This window comes from Canis lupus, chromosome 6 (genome assembly GCF_003254725.2).
Source record: "Canis lupus dingo isolate Sandy chromosome 6, ASM325472v2, whole genome shotgun sequence".
NCBI lineage: Eukaryota > Metazoa > Chordata > Mammalia > Carnivora > Canidae > Canis > Canis lupus.
The window spans coordinates 28871659-28897406 of NC_064248.1; the positions used below are offsets into that span (position 1 = coordinate 28871659).

At 39.5% G+C, this 25748-nt stretch overlaps 1 protein-coding gene across 16 annotated transcripts in view; it reads right to left on the reverse strand.

Moving 5' to 3' along the window:
* The window catches only part of MRTFB (myocardin related transcription factor B), a 210701-nt gene that overhangs the window by 84320 nt on the left and 100633 nt on the right, over positions 1–25748 (reverse strand). The window contains exon 1 of one of the 16 annotated variants that reach the window (XM_049111376.1): positions 3497–4423. The exons of 14 other annotated variants lie outside the window; for them this stretch is intronic. In XM_049111376.1, the coding sequence (XP_048967333.1) occupies positions 3497–3617 (121 nt within the window). In that variant the 5' untranslated portion in view covers positions 3618–4423. Of the gene's footprint in view, positions 1–3496; positions 4424–25748 lie in introns of those variants that run through there. One more of the 16 variants, XM_025416463.3, reaches the window with a different exon arrangement.

Consider the following 25748-nt stretch of genomic DNA (forward strand, 5'->3'; position numbering starts at 1 on the left):
CTTTCATGGACAAGTCAAAAGTTGAGATTCCCCACTGCTGCTTTGACAAAGTAACCTAGTCTAAGGAGAATTCTCTGTCTTGAATTTGATCAGGAGAATGCATGATATTTATTGCTAGCCTCACCTAAAGCAGCTAATAATTAAATTCTCCCACTACACACATGGATTGGTATTTATCATAAAGTTTACATAAGCATTAACAAAACTGTGAAGTATGGAATGACAACTACTCAGAGGCCATTTCCAACATTTTTTTCTTAAATTTTTAATTGGTATTACTAAATTTTCTTGTTAAGGTGCCACAGAGACTCCTGAAGCCTATGATTATTTGGAAATAAAGTCTGCTTTTCCCCCTAATAATAATTCTGGCTGTCAACAGCAACAGGAATTCTGACATATCCTAATATAAGTAAGAAACAGAGCACCTACTTGAGAAGCAGACTGAACTTCCAACCCCTAACAGTAGACACATGTCAGAAACACCAGGGAGACCAGGCTGTGTCCATGTGGTTAGAACTAAATGGACGAAAATTTAGCCTTTCTTCACTACCTGGAAACTTAAAATCTTGATGTTTAAAAAAAATCCCAGGGGTGTTCTTTCTTTCCTTTTTTCTTTTTAAGATTTTATTTATTCATGAGAGACACAGAGAGAGAGGCGGAGACACAGGCAGAGGGAGAAGCAGGCTCCATGCAGGGAGCCCGATGTGGGACTCCATCCCAGGACTCCAGCATCATGCCCTGGGCTGAAGGCAGGCACTTAAACCGCTGAGCCACCCAGGGATCCTTGTTCTTTCAAAAACAAAAACCAAAATTGCCAAAAAGGAGTGAGTGGAGGACTGAACACTACTGATGTGAAATACAATGAATATTTTTAGCATCCTTTAACACATGAGGCATCACCCATCGGACACTAATAGTCACTTGTGTATTTGTCTCTTTTGACAAAAGAGTATAGGATCTAATTAGACTCTAGGGTGTTTTGGTGTTTCAATAACTGCTGCCATATCAATCAACTTTCATGGGTCAATATAACTAATGTATAGTCCAAGGCCTAAAAGCACATAAAGCTCAGCAGAGGACTATCCCAGCCCCAATGTTGTGCTCTATGAGTCTGCTAAGCTGACCACTGGTACACATCTTCAGGCAGTGACTGTGACACACTCAATTCCAGGGGTCCCACCTTGCACAGGAACCACACTATTTTTATGCCACTTCAAATAAAAGTGTTTTCTGTAACATTTCTCCTATTTTGTCTGTTCTAATGAAACCCAGGTCTAATTTCTCTTTCAGCGTCACTAATATGGAGGTAACAGATCATCCTCGAGATCTATGGGGTTTTTTGTTTTTCCCTTGGCCTTATCTCTAGCAGAAAATGGGTAGAAATATAATCTGTGGAGGTATATAAAGCAAAACCCTCGTCAGTACAACTGTGGTGAGATAGATCAATTTTATACAACCATTTCTGTGGAGGGTTTTAAAACATGAATGTTCTCTCGAATTTATATGACAGTAACATATATTTCTCTATGCTATAAATATATAGGAAATTTTAAAAATGAAAAAAAATAGAAGGAAAAGGTAAGCAAAGGCTACTTTTGCTGAAAAGGGTCGAAAAAAGGCAAAAAAGAAGAGGGATGACAAAGTGGCATCAAATCGGGCATCTCATAAGAACAGGATGAAGTACGTGTTGCCTCTCCTACTGTACAAATGAGATTAAAGGCTCAGGACAGTGAACTTGTCTAGGGTCACAGCTCCAGAATGGTGTGCCTGGGACCCGGTCCCAAGTACATCTCCCCTAAGAGCCAACCTCTTGCTCTTCTGACCATATATTATCACACAAGTATAAATGGTAGGCACGATCTCAATGGTTAGGGAAACAAGCCATATGTTATGTAATCATGTCAACTCTGCTCTGCTGTGCTTCTTGGTATTGCTTCTACCCTCCTTTTATGTTTTTAATCCTTGCTTCTGGCTCCTTATCCTACTCTGCGGTTGTGACAGCTCTATTTCTCTCCACTTTCTCAGTGTTCAAGTAGCACAGATATTGTTTCAAATGTAAGGTATGAACAGGAGCTTAACACCTGAACTAGACTTAAATGATCCATAGGTAATTTTTAACTATTTTTTTTAAGTTAATGATTTAAAAACTTTAAGTTCCCTCAGTGAATCTCCAGAATGTGTCCTAAAAACTCCACTGGTATTGATTTTATAAGAATCTACAGTGAGGTTTGCTGTGCGCAAGCAGAGGCGACCCCATTGTTTTGTTCCTGGCAACGGCTATTTATACTTCATTGTGTGTCATTTGTTTTGATCTACATGTTTTTTCTACCCATACCCCAAAGTAGTTCAACTCTAAAAAGTCCAACTATTGTTTCTTCTTCTTATCTTCCAAATCTGTAACAATCTCTATCATCACGTTCTCATATTCTAAATGTCTGAGCAAAAAAGGAGCAATATCTTTGGAAGAAACTCAACCTGCTCCTCAGGCAGGTAAGTCTACATTTACTCTCTGTGTCTATAAGATGAGCAAGGGCAAGTGGAAAGGTGAGGGGCAGCTGATGGCAGGAGCTGAAAGCAGATAAAACGAAAAGAGGTTACTGTGTTTTTTGTTTTCTTTTCCTACCAAGGAACCCTAGAAAATCAAATTTCAAAGTAAACAAGCATTGCGAGGGGTAACCTTCATTATCTCAGATTCAGGAAAAACTCTCTCTCTATAGATCCTGAATTTCTTAAACCACAGCCCTTGATCTTCTCCAGCTGCCACAGTAAAGCATGACTTGCACTGGTCTGGCCACACTTCACTATATGCCAGGACAGGAGACAGCAAAGCTCATACCCTTGGCCATTTTCTCAAATCAGTCAGTGAGGTACCACGCAGTGGCCACGGACAGTAACTGACAGTACACTTAAGCTGCTTTTTTGCCTTGTTAAAAGACCACAAAACCATGCAATGTGTTTTAAAAAACAAAACAAAATGATGCAATGTGCATTACAACCAATTAAACCAACCATTTAAAGATATAATTAAGAAAGCACTAGCTACCCTCCTGGTTTTAAACAATAAAACCCCTAAACGTGTCAATTGGAAAAAATTTTCCTGGAATTAGGTGTTTGTAAACCTAAAACAGTATTCTGAATGATATTAAAAAGGAAGTAGCCTTTCCTAAAGGGGTGGGGGGTGCGAGCAAAAAAAAATTGGAAAGTATGAGAAAATATACCAAATGAACCTGGAAAGATTTCACTGAAATGAGGACTGGCCTCCTAAGTCCCCTTCCTGTATTAATTATTGCAAAATCCCTAGAGTTCCAGCAGTTAACGAACCGTGAGAAAGAGCCACCCAGAACAGCATTAAGGTTTCATTTCAGAGAACTTAGAACATGTGAAGTACAGGAGTGAACAGAGAGCAGACACACGGCACGGTAAGCAGACACACATGCTCAGCCTGGTTAACAGGAACATGAATTTGGCAGTTTTGCCCCTCCACAGACAGACTGACCTTCCTTGAGACTTTTCTGGTTGCTCCCCTCAAGGCATTCCTTTTCTTTTAATGGTTCGAAATCCCCAGCAGTTAAAATCTCTGGGAAGCCCTGTTGCTGCTTCTTGGAGCTATCGATCATGGTGAGAGCTTTCTGGAGACAAGCAGCATCAAGCAGGAGCAAAGCGCAATTTGCCGAGCGCTCCGCACACGCTGGTCCCTGGTCCCTGGGTCCTGGGTTCCTCCTCACGATACCCCAATCACTGGGCAATTATGTCTTTGAGCAGCTGAAGGCAGCCATTCCTCTTTAGTTCCCAGCCTGACCTGCAAATACACTCCTGCTGCTGGAAGCCCTAAACTCTCTCCCACATTGGGAGGCAGAGCCCCAGAGGCACGATGCTGAAATCCCACCCCTTTTCCCAGCCAGCCCCCTTCCCCTTGCCATTCCAGCTTCCCCCGCGCTGGGTACTTCCATCTGCAGTTTGATGGTCCGAATCATCTGACAAACACTGAGTCAAGCAGTTAAAAATAAATCCTGTAGTTGTTAAAAGAGAAGACTTTGCTGATACCTAAGAAGACAAATTGCTGCCTGTGGTCTCTCTCCGGCTCTCTATAAACACACCCGCAGGCTGTGGAAATACTTTCTATCAGCCAGACGAGCACATTCATTACTCATTAAGTTCTCCAGCTAAACAAACGGCAGTGTAGGGCATCAGAAGGAAGCGGGTCTTCTCGCAGTAGAGGGACCACACCGAATAAACATGCTACCAGCATAGCTGCCAACAGCAGAGGCATCCAACTACCAAAGTTCTTCCGTGGCGTGCCTTTCGCTGCGTCCGGCTCTTCCTGGCAGAGCCAGGGCTCTTTGTAATAGGGAAACGTACTGCAGTTGCAGCTTTCCGCCCTCACCAATTTGGACCTGAGCAGCAGTTTTCCTTTGTGCCGCTAGTCGGCTGACAGTTAACATCGCCATGATTGTTCTAAGGAAAAATCTCCTCCCACGTACGAAAAGCAGGCAGAGCAAGAGAGCTTCTATTTCACAGCCGATTCAACCAGCGGCCAGCCCAAGTTTAATCTCACACGAGCTATCGGCGACAGGCACCTCTCCTGCAAGTCACAGACTGCTGTCCACTGAGTGCGAGGGATGCTGCTGGAAGGACGTCTCTAGGTACGGCACCTCCAGGCAAATGTGGAGACAAGCCTGTTTTCATATGTATCAGATATATATCTACCCGCAGCTACAGCCAGAAGAAGCTGATTTTTAAAAACATGGCTCAAAGTATGCTCTATTGCAAAGGGTTCCCAGAAAACCCATTAGAGGTTGTAAGAGCAGCAGATGGAATCCTCTTCCATGAGGGATAACATTTTGTTCACTTTTTAAGAGCCCACATCCAGCAGAGTGCCTGGAATATTAGTTTTCAATAAAAACTTGTTGCATGATTGAGCGAATGAATTAAAGAAGGGAAGCCGCAATGGGAAAACTTGTTTTCATTATGCTCAAAATTCTACAGAAGTCCTCAATCAATGCCCAGTAGTCACTAATTTTAGATGAAATGTTCTCTGAAGGAAGCACATTTTCTCTTCAAAAGAAAATATACACATACATCTTGAATGTGCATCTGACATGCCTTCTAAGGGATAAAGACAGGCCACGTTTTCAAAGCCAGGAAACCAAGTATTGCTTCACCACTGAGACACAGATGGGGGCTGGATGAAGATTCTGTCCTTTGTCCCTGGTTCCGGCGCTGGTGTGCACTAAACCCGGACTGTTCTAGAAAGATAGTTATCTACTCTTCTCCAGCGTCTCCTGAGAATGGGATTACACAACACATGACATGGCTCTTGTCAACTGAAATTCCTTCTGAAGCAATGTAAGCCCAGGGCTGGGAGTCCACACGCCTGCAGGAACAAACAATGCTGAGCTTATCACACGTCTTGAAAATGCGCTCCAATGCTCTGCTACTATTTCTGATCCTGAGGCTTCTGTTCTACACTGTTTCTGTGTCTTTAAAGGAGCAGGCAAAGTAACCATAGCTTTTTGAGAACATTCTTTAGGTCAGTGACCTCTTTAGCAGTTTGGTGAAGTTTATCTCATTTCACCCCAAGAGCCCCTTCTGACCTATGATTATTGGCACATTATAGCCATTTTACAGACCAGGACCAAAGTCACCACGCTTCTATATGGCAGGTCTGGCGCTTAACCAGTCTCAGTTCTCCGGAGCCCAAGTTGTTCTCCTACTGCACTGCAATACTTGCTGTCTTCTAGAATATGCTCCATCTCTAGGCTTTAGTTTGATCTTGGGACAGGTTTTAACAGCAGAGGTCACAAATTTTATGGCATCCTAGTAATTGTACTCCTGGGGAGGGAGAAGGAAAGCTGGCATAACCATCCTAAAATGCTTTCATGAAAGCATTTCTCCTTTTCCTGAAATGAGAGCAGCAGCAGCCAACTTTACTTAGTGCTCGCAGGGTACCCCAGTCTAAGTGCTTTTCATAGGTCACCTCATCTGTCCTGCTGTTGGGCCTGGGAGTTTAACATTATCACAATTTACAGATGAGAAAAGTGAGGCCTAGAAAAATCAACTATATTTGTCAGAGGCCAACTATCTTCTACATGGTGGCCAGGACTCCCAACAGGTGGCCTGGCTCCAAAGCCTACATTCTAATTAAGAATTAAGAATTACTTTGCAAAAAGGACGACAAAAACAGTAAACCCTCATATTCTCTTTCTCAGCATACTGCTTTTAAACCATATTCAACTGTGTTTAGGCCACAAGTTTAGAGAACTGAATAGATACAGAGCTATACCAGCCAGTTCAACTTTTTTTTTTACTGGCTGTGTGTGTGTTGTGTATGTTAAAAAACAAAACAGTTCTCTTTTAAGGATCAGAATAAGCCTTTTTTTTTTTTTCTTTTTTGTAGAGAGACAGAGAGGGAGAAAGAGCAAGTGAGTGCACATGTACACAAGCAGAGGGAGTAGCAGGCAGAGGGAGAAGCAGGCTCCCTGTGGTGCAGGAAGCTCAATGTAGGACTCAATTCCAGGACTCTGGTATCATGATCTGAGCTGAAGGCAGATGCTTAACCAGCTGAGCCACACAAGCACTCATGATTCTCTGTAAGCTTATTATTTTTATATCTGATAAATATAAAAATAATCTCAATAAGGAAACACATTGTCTTGCTGTGGGTTTATAGTCTAATCTCTAGTTTTGAGAGAAAATAGTAATTTCTTTAGTGGTGAATATGCCTGAAAGAACATTTATTTTGCTATTTTTAAAAATATGAAATAACTTCAAATTCACTTTTCCTGAACCATCTGCGAGAAGGCTCTGACATGATACCTCTTTGCCTTAAGTCTCTGGTGTGTTATTCCTACAATCAAGGACATTTCCCCATAACACCCCAATATAACCATCAATATCAGGAAATTAACAGTGATTTATCACCATCTAATCCATAGATTTCACTCATGTTCCACTAATTGTCCCAACAACATACTTTATTTTTTTAATAAATTTATTTTTTATTGGTGTTCAATTTACCAACATACAGAATAACACCCAGTGCTCATCCCGTCAAGTGCCCCCCTCAGTGCCCGTCACCCATTCACCCTCACCCCCCACCCTCCTCCCCTTCCACCACCCCTAGTTCGTTTCCCAGAGTTAGGAGTCTTTATGTTCTGTCTCCCTTTCTGATATTTCCCACACATTTCTTCTCCCTTCCCTTATATTCCCTTTCACTATTATTTATATTCCCCAAATGAATGAGAACATACAATGTTTGTCCTTCTCCGATTGACCTACTTCACTCAGCATAATACCCTCCAGTTCCATCCACGTTGAAGCAAATGGTGGGTATTTGTCGTTTCTAACGGCTGAGCAATATTCCATTGTATACATAAACCACATCTTCTTTATCCATTCATCTTTCGATGGACACCGAGGCTCCTTCCACAGTTTGGCTATTGTGGACATTGCTGCTATAAACATAGGGGTGCAGGTATCCTGGCGTTTCATTGCATCTGTATCTTTGGGGTAAATCCCCAACAGTGCAATTGCTGGGTCGTAGGGCAGGTCTATTTTTAACTCTTTGAGGAACCTCCACACAGTTTTCCAGAGTGGCTGCACCAGTTCACATTCCCACCAACAGTGTAAGAGGGTTCCCTTTTCTCCGCATCCTCTCCAACATTTGTGGTTTCCTGCCTTAATTTTCCCCATTCTCACCGGTGTAAGGTGGTATCTTATTGTGGTTGACAACATACTTTAAGGCAAAAGGATCCACACCAGGATCACATAGGACCCTGAGTTATTTCACCTCTCTTTAGTATGCATTTCTGAAAAGTTCCTCAGTCTCTAAAATTTTGAAGATGACAGACCAGTTATTTCACAGCATTGCCCTCAATTTGAGTTGTCTGGTGTGTCTGCATGATCAGACTCAGGCTATGGCACGAGCATTTTTGGCAGAAATACCACAGAAGTGGTGATGTGTTCTTTGCATCCTACTGGGTGGTGCACAGATCCAATTGATCTTATAATTGGTAATATTTATTTTGATGAACTGATTAAGATGGTATTGGCCAAGTTTCCTCACTGTAAAGTTAGTTTTTCTTTTTGTAATGAATTACTTAGTGGGGCTGAATTATTTATTACTGTGACAGTCACACAATGGTGACTTTGAAAATTCTATCATTCTTTCTTCTATGTTTATTAGTGGCACATCTGACCATAAGAATCCCCTTTATCTGGTTTATGGTACCTATTTCTATCACCATGGACTTAATGGATTCCTGTTTTATTCAGTGGGTGATAACCTGCTCTTACCATTGCTCACATTATTCCAGATTTGGCCAGAGGGAGTCCATTCAAGCTGGCTTCAGCTTTTTATGTCACGATCTACTCTCTGCATACTTTATTACTTTCTGGTACAAGGTATTCCAGGCTCATCTTTTACTTTTCCTGCTCCGCTGAGAAGCAAGGACTGAACAGCAGGTGTACTCATTGCTATTAGGGTGTTGGTGTTCCCAGGCCTCCTCTGTAAAAGTTAGGGAACATGTCTGTGAGTTTATGTGTGTGAACATACAAGTACACACATATTTATGTCTCTCTATATTAACAGATGTATATTTAAGTATGTACATCTATATTTACTTATATATATGCTGAAAACCAGAAGTTCACCCTGATGCTTCCAATTCCAATCCAATGCCAAAGGTTCTTCCTCCACTTGTCTCTTTTATATGATTGTAACCCACTTCTCCTAGAGCGAGAATCTTGTCTCCCATGGTCCGCCACCCCACCTGTTGATACCTGGTTCATCCTACTACTATCACTGCTGTAACAAACTCTATGCAGAAATCTCCTCACCCCAAATGGGCTCTAAGAGCTTCCCCTGGGTTGTTGCCCCCATTCCCATATGGCGGCTGCTTTGCCCCACATAATGTCTTTGGAATTGAATTAGGGATGAAGGGAGGAACGACACTTGCATTCTGAGTAAAAGAAGCCCAAAGTAACCACGTGAACCGCTTTCAGTAGATTCATCCTTGTTCCTTATTACATGTGCTACATCATCTTTAGTGTCATCTGGCTCTACTGCCATGAGGGACATTTAACTTCCAATGATAGGTGATTAAAGTCACTTTGGCTATGATAAAACTGCTTCCACAATGTTTGTGTGTACACAAACTCAAAAGAGTGGTTTTTGTATGAAAGAGAGTTCCATAAATCAGGTCAATTTTCCCACTACTCCAAGCATAGATATTTAATAAGCGTGAGAAAAACTGTATGGCTTGGAGACTAGGAATAATCCAGGAAGGGCTTCAGGGAATCGGAACAGAAACAAACACGGCTCAAGGGACCTACACAAAAACTTGGCAGTCTCAATATATGCTCACAAAGCTGCTGATAAAAAAGATATGGTTGAGATGACGCTGCACTGCGGTAAGCACAGACCTGAGAATATTACCAACTGTGCAATGTTTCACCAGCGTAAAAGCCTCCAAAGGGGATTGGATACAATAATTAGTAACAGCAAGGAAACAGATTGCTAAATACTGAGCTGTGGTTCTCCTGTAGCATTCTCGATACTGGACTGGGAGAAGATGCATTTTCTTTTCAACCTCCCACATCCTGGTACTTTGAAATAGGCCCTCCAGTAGCCCTTCATGGAAGGCATACAGGCCCACTGGGGTTGCCTCCACAAGGCCTGAGCCACTGTCACAGAAGCCATGCAGAAGCGGGCAACCAGACTGGATACATTTAGGGAGAAAAATGTCAGTCCAGGTCACACCTAAAGTTTCCCCAAGGGTACCATATTTTTAGTAAAATACTTATTTTTTAAAAGATTTTATTTATTTATTCCTGAGAGACACATAGAGAGAGGCAGAGACATAGGCAGAGGCAGAAGCAGGCTCCCTATGGAAGCCTGATGAGGGACTTGATCCAGGACCCTGGGATCACGACCTGAGGCAAAGGCAGACGCTCCACCACTGAGCCACTTGCGTGCCCTCAGTAAAATATGTATGTGATCCTTAATTACCCCTTTTAAAATTCTAAAACTATAAAAAATATTGTTATCTTTACAAACACAGTGACCTGAAGGGCAGCAATGTCCACAATAATCAAACTATGGAAAGAGCCCAGATGTCCACTGACAGATGAATGGATAAATACGATATGGGGTGTGTGTGTGTGTGTGTGTGTGTGTGTGTATGTATATATATATATATATATATATATATAACACTACTCACCCAACAAAAAATGAAATCTTACCATTTGCAACGATGTGGATGGAGTTAGAGGGTACTACACTAAGTGAAATAAGTCAGAGAAAGACAATTATTATATGATCTCATTCATATGTAGAATTTAAGAAACAAAACAGAGGATCACAGGGGAAGAGAGGGAAAAACAAAAGAAGATGAAATCAGAGAGGGAGACAAATCAAGTTGTTTCTCTTAACTCTAGGAAAGTAATGCAAGTAAGGGAGGTGGGGAGATGGGGTAACTGGATGATGGGCATTAAGGAGGGCATGTGATGGAATGAACACTGGGTATTACATAAGACTGATCAGTCACTGAATTCTATCTCTGAAATTAATAATAAATACTAATAATACACTGTATGTTAATTGAATTTAAATAAAAAATATATATAGGTACTAGGGGACAAAAATTGTATCTTTAAATAATTAGCAAATGGTTACAGAAAATTTCAATAACTTAATAATTATTAAACCCAATTTAATAAATCTTGATTATTAAAATGACTTTTTTTTGTAAACAAGGACGAAGTGTGATCTCTGAAATCAGACATATCTTAAAAGTCCTCCGTTTTTATTACTTTTTAAATACTTTTAAAATGGCTATCAAATGTGTAGTACTTCAGATATAAAGGATGAACAAATCAGCCCCATGGAAACCATTTCAGGAGGAAGAACACACTTTTCTGTTATTTCTAAGAGAATAAGATTCTGAAGGACTATCAGTGATTTGAACGATTACGTACTGTAGCATAACTGAGTGCTGCAACAGAGCCTGGTAACTTGGTTTGTAATGTGTGCTTATGATCATCTTTCCCCATAGAACAGACATGACGGGTGTGGCCAGCCCTGCTACGTGTGCTCTACTCTCTCTGAAGACATGAGCTGAACCTCAGTAAGGATTACGATCTGACCATTTGTGGTCTGCTGACGAAGCCCTACTTCAAGGGAACAAGGAGAACTGCCTGTGGGTTAGGGCAGGCAGCTGGCTGGGGAGGCAGAGGAGCAGGGCTGAGACTGTATGCAAGGGCCCAGTGCCACCTGTTTCCCCCGCCACAGCTGCAGGACGGATCATGAAGAGAAGACATAACATACTTTATCAGCTCTAAAGGAGCCCTTCAGGGGCACCTGGGTGGCTCAGTGGTTGAGTCTGCCTTTGTCTCAGGTCATGATCTCTGGGTCCCAGGATCGAGTCCTGCATCAGGCTCTTCGTGGGGAGCCTGCTTCTCCCTCTGCCTATGTCTCTGTCTTACTCATTTATTCTCATGAATAAATAAGTAAAATCTTAAAAAAAAAAAAAGAGCCCTTAAAATCCTTTCTCCATTTCTAAGCTTTATGGTTCCCCATGAACACATGAAGATTTACAACAAAGAGCCATCCTTAGATTACATATTTTCAAGGTCATCTTCCTTGAACTACAAGTTACAGAAGAGAAGGGACCAGGACAGACAGAAGGGAAGACTGAACAGAGAGAGTCATGTTCTTGCAAAGACGGGAAGACACATTGCTAAGTTATGGTCAGTGTGATGGTGGGATAAGAAAACTGTCCATGTATTATTTCTCCACCTTTTTGCATCATTGTCCCTATTGCCCAACCCTTTCTTATAGAATTTTTTCATCACTTTCTATGAAATTTTACCACCACAGATTCACTACCTACATGTCCGTTTACACGCTGTGTGTGTGTATATATATAAATATATATATGCCTGAAACACTAAAGGAGTGATTTCTCCCAGGAACCAATCTGTGCTCCAGTTGAGAATGCTTAATCTACAAGAGGGAAAGCCAACGTCTCCTGTTCTGCTGAGGAAGAAACAGCAAGGTAATAAGAGTGAACTGTAGGCAAGAAACCCTCAATGAGATAATAACAAATGTTCGCCATCTGGGGTAATGATTTTTAGATCACAAGTGAATTTAACATATCTTTTGTGAATCTTGAAGATCTTTTGATCCTCAGCAGCTCTGAGGTATGGGAAACATGTACTGACATTTGTTTTATTAAAAAAACAAAACAAGGGCAGCCCCGGTGGCGCAGCGGTTTAGCGCCGCCTGCAGCCCAGGGCATGATCCTGGAGACCCTGGATCAAGTCCCACGTCAGGCTCTCTGCATGGAGCCTGCTTCTCCCTCTGCTTGTGTCTGTGCCTCTCTTTCTCTCTCTTTCTCTCTATGAATAAATAAAATATTTAAAAACAAAACAAAACAAAACAAAACAAAACACTGCAGTTGAGATATGAAATAACGTATTTTGAAGTCATTCTGGCGATGAGCATATATTCTTAATCCTGGCCTTCTGACTTCAACATTCGTTTCACCAAAAGCAAAAATCTGTATTTTTTTTTCTTTTACTAAATTTACATATGATTTTCAAAGGCATGTAATTAAGAAAAACCAGTAATTTAATTTCAGAGGGTGCTAACATCCCAGATGGATTTATGAAGTGTAGAGACAAGATGGTTTTGGGGAAAGAGCACGACTTTAGAGGTAAACATGATTCAGTTGTGAGAGCCATGAGATCCTGGAAAAGCAGCAACATCTCTGTGCCATGGCTGCCTCGTCTGTAGAAATGCAATGACAACACTGATAGGACAAATAGCTGTTTTCTATGATTATGAGAATTAGGAAAAAAAGTGCATATAAAATACCCAGCATAAGCATGATGGGTACCCCCCAAATGGTGGAGTCTGTTAGGACTCCTTTCTGGCATGATTTCCCTCATGTGCTATCCTCCACAGTGTGTTTGCTAGGTTAGGGTTTCTCTGGCAAGACACGCACACAGACATAAATGCAGAGCAGCACACAAGCCACACTTGTTCTCCATTTCCTACCACCCCCCTCAGGCCACCCTGGGGTGTGAATAAAGTTCATAGGTTTTTGGTTTGGCACTTAGTATCTTCTGGTGTCTTCCTACCACTTTAGGTTTATTTATTAGATTACATTTGAAATTTGTATATATGCAGGGAACCCTGCGGATGCTTTTCACTTCAATGTAATAACGAAATAGAAAAAGTGCCCCCAGGTGACTGACCACGGCCAGCCAAGCCATCAGCTATAGGGTCTGAGGATTGAGGGGAACAAACACTAGGACATCATCTCAGGAATCTGAGGATGTATTCTTGGATGAGTTCTTTAAGGAAATTTAAAAATTCTGTGATTTTATTTTGTTAACCTTGACAAAAAAATCCCATGTTGCCGTGTAAAAGTGAAAAGTAAAGAGAGTCAGACACGGTGGTGATGACACATTCAGACCTAGAGAGGACTGAAGAGCACCAAGCCGGCAGCAGTGGGAATAGACAGCAGGCAGTGGGGAACTGCGCTGACACGGGAGGAGGTGGCCCAGGCTCAGAGCCACACTACAGCAGTGGGCACCTCGTCAGGGGTCCAAGCAGCAGTCACACTTGAGCAAAAATGCATCACGCACAGCAAACTGACAGTGATGGGAATTTCGTGAGCACTGTAGATTTTTAAAAAAAATATGCAGAAGTGCTTCTGTTTCATAGTTGTGTTAAGTGCTCCTAAGCACAAGTTTATACTTCATTTATGGTTGTGAGCAATTCATCAAGATGAGAGTAATAAAAATTAAGTCTTCTACTAGTTGTTTTTAAAGGTACAGACCTTTCTTATGTTTGTAAAACGCTGCTTCACCATACAACTCAAACGGGGTGAGGGGACCCATTTAGCCTGCTTCTTGGCTTCTACAATGTTATCCTGAGGAACATCTGCCTTTGTCTACCTAATCTGACTGGGTATCCTATTTGGCCATCTTGGGAGTCCTGACAAAGGTGGAGATAAAAGAGGCAAGATGACTATCCAGATCCAATATAAAATCATGCCATGCCTTCATACATGCTCCAAATGTTTCCTCTGTCTCTTATTGAGCCTACTTTGAACTAACTATGCCACTGTTTCAAATCATTTCCATTTTCCTCAAGACCACACTATCACTACCCTCATACCTTTCTCAGCAAGTAGCATGGGCCCTTTGATTTGCTAATACTGAGGTCTTCAGACATAAGTTCTATTTCCACCTTCCACTCCCATTCTACCTCCTGTCTTTGGTGAAGTCATCTTTCTTTTTGCCAAGTGGAATCCAGACACTTTGTTTAGGACTGTAATTCCTTCCCACCTACTTACAAAACTGTGGTCAATAAATTATATTTCCCCACTAGGATCTTTTGTACTTACCAAGATATTTGCATTTCCCTTTGTACTCCTCCTGAGATTTTGACTATTTCTAAACGTTCTCCCTTATTAATCTCATCCTTTACACTAGTACCAACCACTAACTCCAAACACCCACTGATGCACACATAAACACAAACCCTACCTCCAGATCATCATGCACTTGCTTTTTAAAATGGCACTGAGTTTTCCTTCTGCAACTAAGATATCCTTGGTTTTAAGATTATGTGCCATACTCAGGACTAAGTCATCTATAATTCTATAAGATAGTTTTTGCTTGACATTAATAGAAAAACAAAGCTTAAAAAAATAGAACAAAAACAAATGGCAAGTGATGAGCTAACCTACACATCAGCTTGATTCAGCTCCAGACAACACACCTAAAAACCAACCCAATGCTGTCTTACTCATCTTTGCAGCCTCAATGCCCAGGACAGTATGACTGCTCAATTAATGCTGCTTGAATGAATAAATCAATGTCATTGGACCGACCAAAACTCATCCAGGCCTCTCCTCTACCTACCTATTCTTAGCTTGGCCTCAGTGTTCTGTCCCCTGATTTCCCGAGCAGCATTACTAACCCTGGTCCTTACACTTCACCTAAATCAAATTACTTAATATCCCCTAATGTGCTCTGAGTTTTCGTTGTCTTTATTCAATTTTTTTCTTCTGCCTGAAATTCTCTTTCTCTGATGGAAACTGTACTTGGGCAATCTTCAGGAACTAGTTGTAGTACCAATCACTTTCAGAAGTTTCCCAGGATGTGTCTCAACATCCCCAGTCAGGTCTTTTTCCTCTGCTCACTCTGAACACTCATGATACCCATCACTGGAGGACTTAGCTTTCTGGAATGATAATGAAATATTGCCAACTCTGGTTACTAACGGTGATAGGTCACTGACTGCGTACTGAGCACAAGTTCATGCATGGCGTTGAGTGCTTTACAGAATTCACTCAGTTCACTCTTCTCAAGAACTCTATCCACTACTGTCTCTAGTTCACAGTGAGACACCAGGAGGCAAAGTAACCTTCCAGCTACACAGCTTTTAAGGAGCAAAAGGGAGATCTTTAATTTAGGCAGCAAGGCTCAGGCTACTAGCTTTTCTCAATGGATTCTGTGAGAGAATTAAGCCCGAAAGCCCAAAGGCATCCACTGTATCAACCTCTTTTCTATGTATTGAAAATGGCACTAGCTGGGTCATCTTCAGGATAACTGAGAAAATAGTCATTCTAGTCACACTGGTAGGAATTCATTTTCTCACAGAACCTAGTTGAGAAAGATGGGATGTTTTTCATTACTACTTTCTCTCAACATTTGTCTGAATCTCTGCACATTTCTGATATCTTCAAAATTTTACAGTCTTCAAAAGCTGGAACTTCATCTCATTCATCTTTTTATTTCCGATGAGATCTGTTCTGGGATTTTAATCATGTTCACATGGTCAAGCTTTTCCTTAATTGAGCAGTCCAGGTTGGATGATAAGCATCTTCCTTAAAATAGACTAAAACTACCTGCTTTATTTCTTTGGTTGTGTCTGACACTTAAAAACCACTATTACTAAGGTATAAGGATTCATTAAATTAAATTAAGATACTTTAAAGTGTATATTTGTGGTGAGTTTTGATGGAGTACATGGCTGTAGAGTTATGGTTACATTTGATTCAGAGCATTTTCAACATTTCTGAAAGTCTCTTCCTGCCCCTTTGCAGTACATCCTTCTGCCACACCCAGCCCCAGGTAATCACTGAGCCATTTCCAATCACTAGAGATTAGTTTGCCTGTCCTAGAATTTCTAGTAAATGGAATCTTACAACATGCAATCTTTTGTCTTTGAATTCTTTCACTAAAACTCATATTCATCCATGTTGCTGTATCAGCAGCTGGTTCTGTTCTATTACTAAGTAGTAACCAAGTGTATGAATAGATTACATTTTAACCATTCATCTCTTGATGGACTATGGATAATTTTCAGTTTTGAGCTACTATGAATAAACTTGTTATGAACATTTATATATAAATCTTTGAGTAGATATTTGTATTCCTTTTTTTTTTTCTAAAGCATTTATTTGAGAGAGAAAGCGAGCATGGGAGAGCCACTTAACAAGCATGAGCAGGGGTGGGGGGAAGGCAAAAGGAGAGGGAAAGCAGGCTCCCCACTGTGCAGCCCAATCTCATGACCCAAGTCGAAGGCAGATGCTTACCCAACTGAGCGAGCCCCCAGGTGCACCTGTGTTCCCTTTTTTTTTTTTTCTTGTATAAAGGTCTGGTTGGATAGTAGGTGGATGCTTAGCTTTTGAAGGAACTTTACTGGCAGCTTTATTTTTATTTATTTATTTTTTTAAAGTTTCATAAATTTGAGAGAGAGAGAGAAAGAGAAGAGAGAGAGCATGAGAGCACACAAGCAGGAGTGGCAAAGGAGAGAAAGAATTCAAAGCAGATCCCATGCTCAGTCTAGAGATCACACCCTGAGCTGAAACCAAGAGTTGGACCATTACGTGACTATGCCACCCAGGTACCCTGGCAGCTTTATTTTTAAAAGCTCAAAACTGCAAATAACTATCCATACATAGGTGATTGAGTGAATAACTTTTGGTATACAATAAAGTACTACTCAACAATAAAAAAGAATAACACACAATACTCATAAACCTCAAAATAATTATGCTGACTGAAAGAAGCCAAATGAAACCAAGCATTTGCATCTATGATTCTATTTCTAAAAAAATTCTAGAAAATGCAAACTAACCTAGAGTAACAGAAAGCAGACCAGTGGTTGCCTGGAGACTGTAGTGGCAAGAGGAATGGATTTCAAAGGGGCATGAAGAAATTCTTTTTTTTTTTTTTTAATTTTTATTTATTTATGATAGTCACAGAGAGAGAGAGAGAGAGAGAGAGAGAGAGGCAGAGACACAGGCAGAGGGAGAAACAGGCTCCATGCGCCGGGAGCCTGATGTGGGATTCGATCCCGGGTCTCCAGGATCGCGCCCTGGGCCAAAAGGCAGGCGCTAAACCGCTGCGCCACCCAGGGATCCCCGAAGAAATTCTTAAGAGTGATGAAAATGTTATCTTGATTGTGGGGAATTCAAAATCCCTTAAGTTGAATATTTAAAATATGTGCAATTTATTGTATAACAATTACATTCTGATAAAAAAAAAACCCCAATGATAGTACTTATGGGAACAGAGAAACTCCTTTATGTTAGTATGGTAATTTTGAAACAGTCTTTATTTACAAAACTTGAATGCAACAGATTATTTACGTGGTGTCTAAAAAACAACTGAGCAACAGAATTGCTCTAAAGAACCTTAACAACAACAACCCATTTACACCAACAAGCCCATTCATCCATTAAAATAAATAAAATAAAGTGAATCCCATGTGTGATAACTGAGTGATTTATCAGATGCGTGCCAGCAGCGTAACCTGGTGTGCTATAACTAATAGGCATGTGTGAGTTCGGTGAACTGGTATATGTTACAGACCTGGATGGTGGAGGAGTAGTGATCCTGAACACAGAGAACACAGAATTCAAATTAGAAACATTGCATGTGACAAAGAGGATACCTCTTCATGCAAAGCGCCATAATCAATGAGTCTGTAACAGCTACGCATATGCACAAAAACAACATAACTATTTTTACAAAATAAGAAGTACAGGAGGAGCAATGGGACGCCAACAGAAACACACAAAGAACAGGGAAACTTTAATCTGCCTTTTTCAGTGTGAGACAGATGAAGTAGACAAAACTTAGGAAAGGATATACAGTATAATCAATAAAGAGATCTTACTACTATGTAGTAAACTTTATACCTTGGTGACAGAGGAGGACTTTAGACCTTCTCAACTAGACATGGACTGTTTTTTAAAAATCACATATTAGGGGATAAAGAAAACTTTAGCAAGTTTCATAATATAAAAAAATATACAACACTCTGATCTCAATGTAATAGTACTAGAAATTATTAATAAAATAAAAAAGCTAAAAAGGCCTATTTGCCTGGAAATTAATAACATCTCTTAAGTACTGAGTAGTACTATCTATTAATGCTATTAATAGCATCTATTAACTCATAGAGAAGAGGAAAAACACAACTGCAATGAAGGAAGTTCTCACCAGAATCTATGGCTTTTGTTCAAAGCAGTGATCAGAAAAACATTTAAAAATATCAGTAAAAATAAATGAATGAAAATAAACTATGTGCCTCAGGGATAAAAATGATTTAAAAAACAAAGAACAGAGCCACCATGGCCATGGATAATTATCATAAGGTCTATCTGGTAAGTTACTGGTTCGAAGAGGCACAGAGAGAATGAGGCAGAAAATGTACTTGCAAAGATAATGCCTGAAAATCCCCCAAATTTGATGAAATACATAAATTTACAGATTCAAGAAACCTGGCAAACTGCCAGTAGAATACATGTAAACACAGAGAGCCGTCACTAGCCTTCAGATACACAAACAATAAGCAGTTAGAGATATAGAGGAAACCCCATCATTAAGAACAATGAAGACAATAAATGCTCAAGAGTAAACTAAAGATATGTATAAAACTCCTGGAAAACCTAAAAGTTGGCTTGAACAAATAGAAAAGACAGTCCTTGGGGCACCTGAATGGCTCAGTGGTTGAGCATCTGCCTTTGATCTGGAGTCCTAGGATCAAGTCCCACATCAGGCTCCCAGTGAGGAGCCTGGTTCTCCCTCTGCCTGTGTGTCTGCCTCTCTCTCTGTGTCTCCCATGAATAAATAAACAAAAATCTTTTTTTTTAAAGAAGTTTATTTTATGTTTTTTAAAGATTTTATTTATTTACTCATGAGAGACACACAGAAAGAGGTAGAGACATAAGAAGAGGGAGGAGAAGCAGGCTCCACTCAGAGAGCCTGATATGGGACTCAATCCTGGGACCCCAGGATGACGCCCTGAGCCAAAGGCAAATGTTCAACTACTGAGCCACTCGGGCGTCCCAATAAGTAAGGAAGGAAGGAAGGAAGGGAAGGAAGGAAGGAAGGAAGGAAGGAAGAAAAGAAAGAAAAGAAAAGAAAGAAAGGAAAGAAAAGAAAGAAAAGAAAAGAAAAGAAAAAAGAAAAGAAGAAAAGAAAAGAAAAGAAAAGAAAAGAAAAGAAAAGAAAAGAAAAGAAAAGAAAAGAAAAGTCCTTGTTCCTAAATGGGATAATACCACATCATAAAAATGCCATTTTTCTGTAAATTAATTTACACATTCAATGCAGTGTCAATAAAAACACCAATGAGCTTTTTAATGGGGACTAGACAAGTTGATATGTAAAAATATGGAAAAAAATGAAAACACCCAGGGCACACCAAAAAAACTCAGAGGAAAAAAAAAGCACCATGTGGGGAAGGGAGAAAGAGCCTTATTAGATTAAAACAAACTCAGAGTAGATCAGGGATAAAAAGTTAAAAAAAAAAAATCAAACCATCTGAGTACTGTAATATTGATGAGACCCTTTTATAACTGGGATATAGCAAAAAGCTTTCTAATTGTGACCCCAAATCCAAAAGCAATAAAAGGAAAGACTGGTATATCTTGGCCACATTAAAACAAAACACATTGAAGAGAAAGGGATGATCTCTCCAACATATAAATGAATTATTTAAAAATCAGACAGAATGAGCAGATAATTCACCTCCTCCTCCAAATATATTTCTGAAATTGCCCTTACACATATCAAAGGATGTTCAACCTTACTCACAGCTAGAGAAAGGCAATTAAAATTACACCAACATACTTGGTGGCAAAACATGACAATACGTTCTGCTGGTGAAGCTGGCGGAGGGAGGAATAAACATTCACATAGACTCCTAATCAGAATGCAAATGAGTACAGCCTTCTGGGAAAGGAATCTGGTGACATGTAACAAAACTACAAATGCATTCACCTTTTGACCCAGCAATCCTCTATCTAGGAATTTACCTGAAAGATAAACTTCTAACATAAAATGGTATATGCCGAAGCTATTTATTGCAGCACCATTTGTAACTGCAAGAGATACTGTAAACAACTTAAATGCCCACACAGAGGACTGGTTGACTCAAACATGGGGCATCCAAACCATGAAATACTACACAGCTGTGAAAAGGAATAAGGACCATCTCTTATTAACTGGGATGAAGCAGTCTTCAGAAAATATTAAGTGAAAAAAACAAACTATAAAACAGTATCAATGTCACTTCTTGTGTAAAAAAGGGAAAACAAGAAAATATATTTAGAGTTGCTTATCTGAGGGGAAAAGAATGAAAGGATGGAGAAACCAGAAACCAAGGAGACTGGTTACCTTCAGTGAGTGGGAAAGGAGGGTGGAATGGATCAAGGTTGGGGATGGGATAGGAGAGAGCAGTCAGTAGTGCCATTTAACTGAAGATATCTTTTTATTTTTATTTTATTTTATTTTTATTTTTTTAATTTTTATTTATTTATGATAGTCACAGAGAGAGAGAGAGGCGCAGAGACACAGGCAGAGGGAGAAGCAGGCTCCATGCACCGGGAGCCCGATGTGGGATTCGATCCCGGGTCCCCAGGATCGCGCCCTGGGCCAAAGGCAGGCGCCAAACCGCTGCGCCACCCAGGGATCCCTGAAGATATCTTTTTAATATAATTTTGACTTTTAGAGCTTTGTTAACATATCACATTCTCAAAAATAAATTAATAAAATCAGTAAGATTGGAAGAACACCCAAATTTGAATACAAACACAATAAATGAACCCATTTGGATTTCAAATAAATGACATGGACACACTGAAAAGGAGGTAGAATCAACGTTAGCAACTTCTGAATACAACATTTTGACTATATACCTTTGGGCTAAAGACAAAGAAAATGTAAACAAAGATTCAACTTCCTTAGCAAATATTTTTTTTTTCTTAGCAAATATTTTTAAAATAGGTTTACTGAGATGTAATTTACAGACCATAGAGTTCGCCCATTTCAAGTATAACAGATTTACTTCTCACAGTGGCATGGGAGCATAGCAATTTTAAAACTATGTGTATTCTAGAGTTAAATACTATGTGTTATTCTGGAAAATATATTGTGGACAGGAACAGGATGGGAGCAGTCTTCTCCCTGTCAGATAAGGTAGTTACAATATGGAAAGGGGGTTGCAGTGAACCCCGTGGTGCTGGATAAAAGTAGAGGTGTCAGTAAAGATGTCTCATTTTTTAAAATTTATTTATTTATTTATTTATTTATTTATTTATTTATTTTTTCATTTTTTTTTAAAAAAAGATGTTATTTATTTATTCATGAGGGACACAGAGAGAGATGCAGAGACATAGGTGGAGGGAGAAGCAGGCTCCCTCTGAGGAGCCCAATGTGGAACTTGAACTCAGGACCCTGGGATCATGACCCAAGCCAAAGGCAGATGCTCAACCACTGAGCCACCCAGGCGTCCTTTCCTTTTGAAGATGCCTCATTTTTAATATATGCAGTGGTACAGGTAGACAAGAATAGATACAGATGTATGCGTCTGTGTGTGTAAACAAAAACATGCCTTTCCTGTATCTGTCAACTGAAACATCTAGAAGTAATGAACAAACAGAAACTGTGAACACATCCAGCTTCCAGGTCTTGGCTTATAAATATTCCACTAAAACCAACCAGATTTTGTAAAAGAAATGACTGATTGAGGTAGCCTGGGTGGATCAGCAGTTTAGTGCCGCTTTCAGCCCAGGGCATGATCCGGGAGACCTGGGATCGAGTCCCACATCGGGCTCCCTACGTGGAGCCTGCTTCTCCCTCTGCCTGTGTCTCTGCCTCTCTGTCTCTGGGTGTCTCTCATGAATAAATAAATAAAATCTTAAAAAAAAAAAAAAAAAAGAAATGCCTGGTTGCAGAGTTAGGGCAGAAAAAGTAAAAGTTGAGCCTGGAACATACTGTGTGTCAGAAAGCAAGTAAGTACTCAAACAGTGATGAGAATCTGCTAAAAGGACACCGAACCCAGCTTGACAGAACTCCCAACTGGTTGCATCCAAGACAATTTGAGCATAAAAATAATAATAATAGTAAGAGAATTATTATTAATAAATAGTATTATTTACTAATAAATAGAAAAAGACTCTACGGTTCCATGTGGATATAAATTCATAAATACAGGAGGAGGAAAGGAAAGCTTGTCCCTTAAGTAGAATGTCCTCTAACAAATGTAAGGAATGACAGAATTAGAGATCACCAGCCTGACAGTTCTAGGCAAGAACTACCAGCAGATACTGAGACTACTTAGTACAGATGCAAGTTGGTTTGAAAGGAGCAGCATATTTATCTAATGCCAGAATATTTCCTCACAATATACTTTTTATTTACAAAATTAGAAATGGAGAAATAGTAACCGGACAGTGGCAGAAACCAGAAGATTTTTTAAAAAGATTTTTAGTTAGTATCACCAGTAAAGGGTCAAACTGACATCCTTTGCCACCGAGAAGACACAACATCTCCTCTGTGGTCTTTCTGCTGCAGGGGCATGGCCTCATCCCATCAGGAGGAACCAAGAGATGTACCCAAACTGATTGTCACTCCACGGAATAACTGACCTATACTCTTCAAAATAACCCATATAACTCTTCCAAATAACTCTTCCAAAATAACTCTTCCAAAATGTCGTATAAGACAAAAAAAGAAAAAAGAAAAGAATGAGCCCACAGAATTGTTCATTTTTAATGAAGACTGAGAGATTTGACCATTATAAATGCCTCCTGTGATCCTGGACTGGACTATGAAACACGGAGAATAAATTTTTATTTCTTTTGCTAAAAAGGATATCATTGGGACAACTGGCACAACTTGAAAATGGTCTGGGGTTAGTAAACGTATCAATGTTAATTATGGATTTAAATAATTATACCATAGTTATATAACACAGTATCTGTATTTTTAGGAAACACACCACAGTGTTTAAAGGTAAAAAGGCAATATGTTCACAACTCAGTCTCAAAAAGTTCTGGGAAAAACCATTATGTATGGATATAGAAAGAGTAGGATAATGCAAGTGTAATTAAAACATTATCATTCGGGGAATCTGGATAGAGGATATTCGGGAATTTTTTTGTACTATTTTTGCAACTTTCCTGTAAGTCAGAAATTATTTCAAAATAAAGTTTTTGAGAACGAGTCAAACTGTACATGTCAGATCTGTGCATGTCAGTGTATGTAAAATATAACTCCATCTTTAAAAATTTTAATGACAAAGATTTTCCAAGTAGGAGAATGCTGTGAATACCGAGAAACACTGCCAATAAAAGCATCAATTGGTGTATTTTAGCAAGCCACTGGAACTATGTTAAAGGAATCCAGAAAGATTGTCTCTGAATTGTTTGTCTCTGTAATTGAATATCTAGGACTTTTTTCTAAAGAAATATTCTGGAATATACCTTTAAACAAAACAATTTGTGTGCAGTGCTATCGATCCTCACATTAACCACAGCAGCAAAGACACGATCTAACTGTTCATCAACAAGGGAGTAAATAAATTATGACACATATAATGCTATCTTGTACTGCCACTGAAATAATGGCTTCAAAACTGGAAAATTATTGGGTGCTTACAGTGAGCCAAAGAAGTAAAAGTGATTTTTAAAAAATATTTTATTTATATAATTCCTGAGAGACACAGAGAGAGAGGCAGAGATATAGACAGAGGGAGAAGCAGGCTCCCTGTGGGGAGCCTGATGTGGGACTCGATCCCAGGACTCCAGGATCACAACCTGAGCCAGAGGCAGATGTTCAACCACTGAGCCACCCAGGTGCCCCTAAAAGTGATTTTTTCAGAGGAATATTTAATAACAATGGAAAATATTCACTATAAGATGAAAGGAGAAAAGGAAGCCATAAAAATGCATGTTTAAGATGGTTCCCATTTTGTCTTTCTAAAAACTATATGGAGAAAAGATTGGGAAATACTGTGAATGATAGAACTTAATAGTCTACTAACATGCTGTTTTTTTATCTTTCTGAATTTTAAAAATGTTCTAAAATGAGCATGTATTATATTTATGATGATAAAATACTAAACCCTAATAAAATATTTTCTATAGTAAAATATCTTGAATTGGCAATCTAAAGCATCTCGACATAGTAACAGCCTATATGTAATTCATTTAAACAAATTTTAAGTATTATAATTCCAGATAAGCAAACATGTATCTCCATAAAAAGAAGACAGCCATTAAGAAAGCAATTAACAATTTTAAGGCATTTCTACGAATTTTAAATTGAGAAGAAATAGGTTATTTATTTCATCACAACTGTCAGCAAATCATCATATTCTGACATTCTGAAAAATAGATATTTTCTTATCTAATGATTCTGATATTGTTCTAGGAAATGACTTTAAAATTTTTTTAAAAATTTATTTATGATAGTCACAGAGAGAGAGAGAGAGAGAGAGAGAGAGGCAGAGACACATGCAGGCTCCATGCACCGGGAGCCCGACGTGGGATTCGATCCCGGGTCTCCAGGATCGCGCCCTGGGCCAAAGGCAAGCTCCAAACCACTGCGCCACCCAGGGATCCCCCCAGGAAATGACTTTTACGTATTACACACCATTGTCATTCTTTATGTTATTTGGCAAATAAGTTATGCCTGATATTTCTTTTAAAACATTAAGAGTGAAGCCATCTGAAAAGAATTAACAAAACTAAAAAAAAAATCTCTACATAACAAACATTCCACCTAGTTTGAATGTATAAGGGATGGTCAGATGACATAATATACTACCAACCTCAAAGCCACATTCTGGTAAAGCAGTCTAATAATGCTAATTAGAGAAAACCATTTTAACAAAGAGTCTACAGTATATTAGTAATTCCAGAATTTCAAACTATAAAATTAATTTACAACAAGAGGACTTTTGCCATCTCACAAACTGGAATTGTCTCATTTATCATGTACACATATTTCTATGAACCACTTAAATACAGAGGACAGCATTTTAGCTATAACACATGAATGAAATTTCATTTCATTTTAACTGTTTTCTTCCCGTAAAATACAACAATTCAGTAACAATTACTATAGATACCTATTGAGCACTGTGTATAAGACATTCTGCTAAGAATGTTTCATTTCATTTGTTCAGCTACCCTAACAGGTATAGGTAGCATACTTTCATCCCACCCTACAGTTGAAGAAACTAACATAGAGGTAAGATAATTGGCTAAGATTCTTTTTTTTTTTTAAGATTTTATTTATAATTTGACAGAGAGAGCACAAGCAGGGGGAGTGCAGGCAGAGGGAGAGGGAGAAGAAGGCTCCCCGCTGAGCAGGGAACTGATGCGGGGAGCATGACTAGAGCTGAAGGTAGATGCTTAACCAACTAA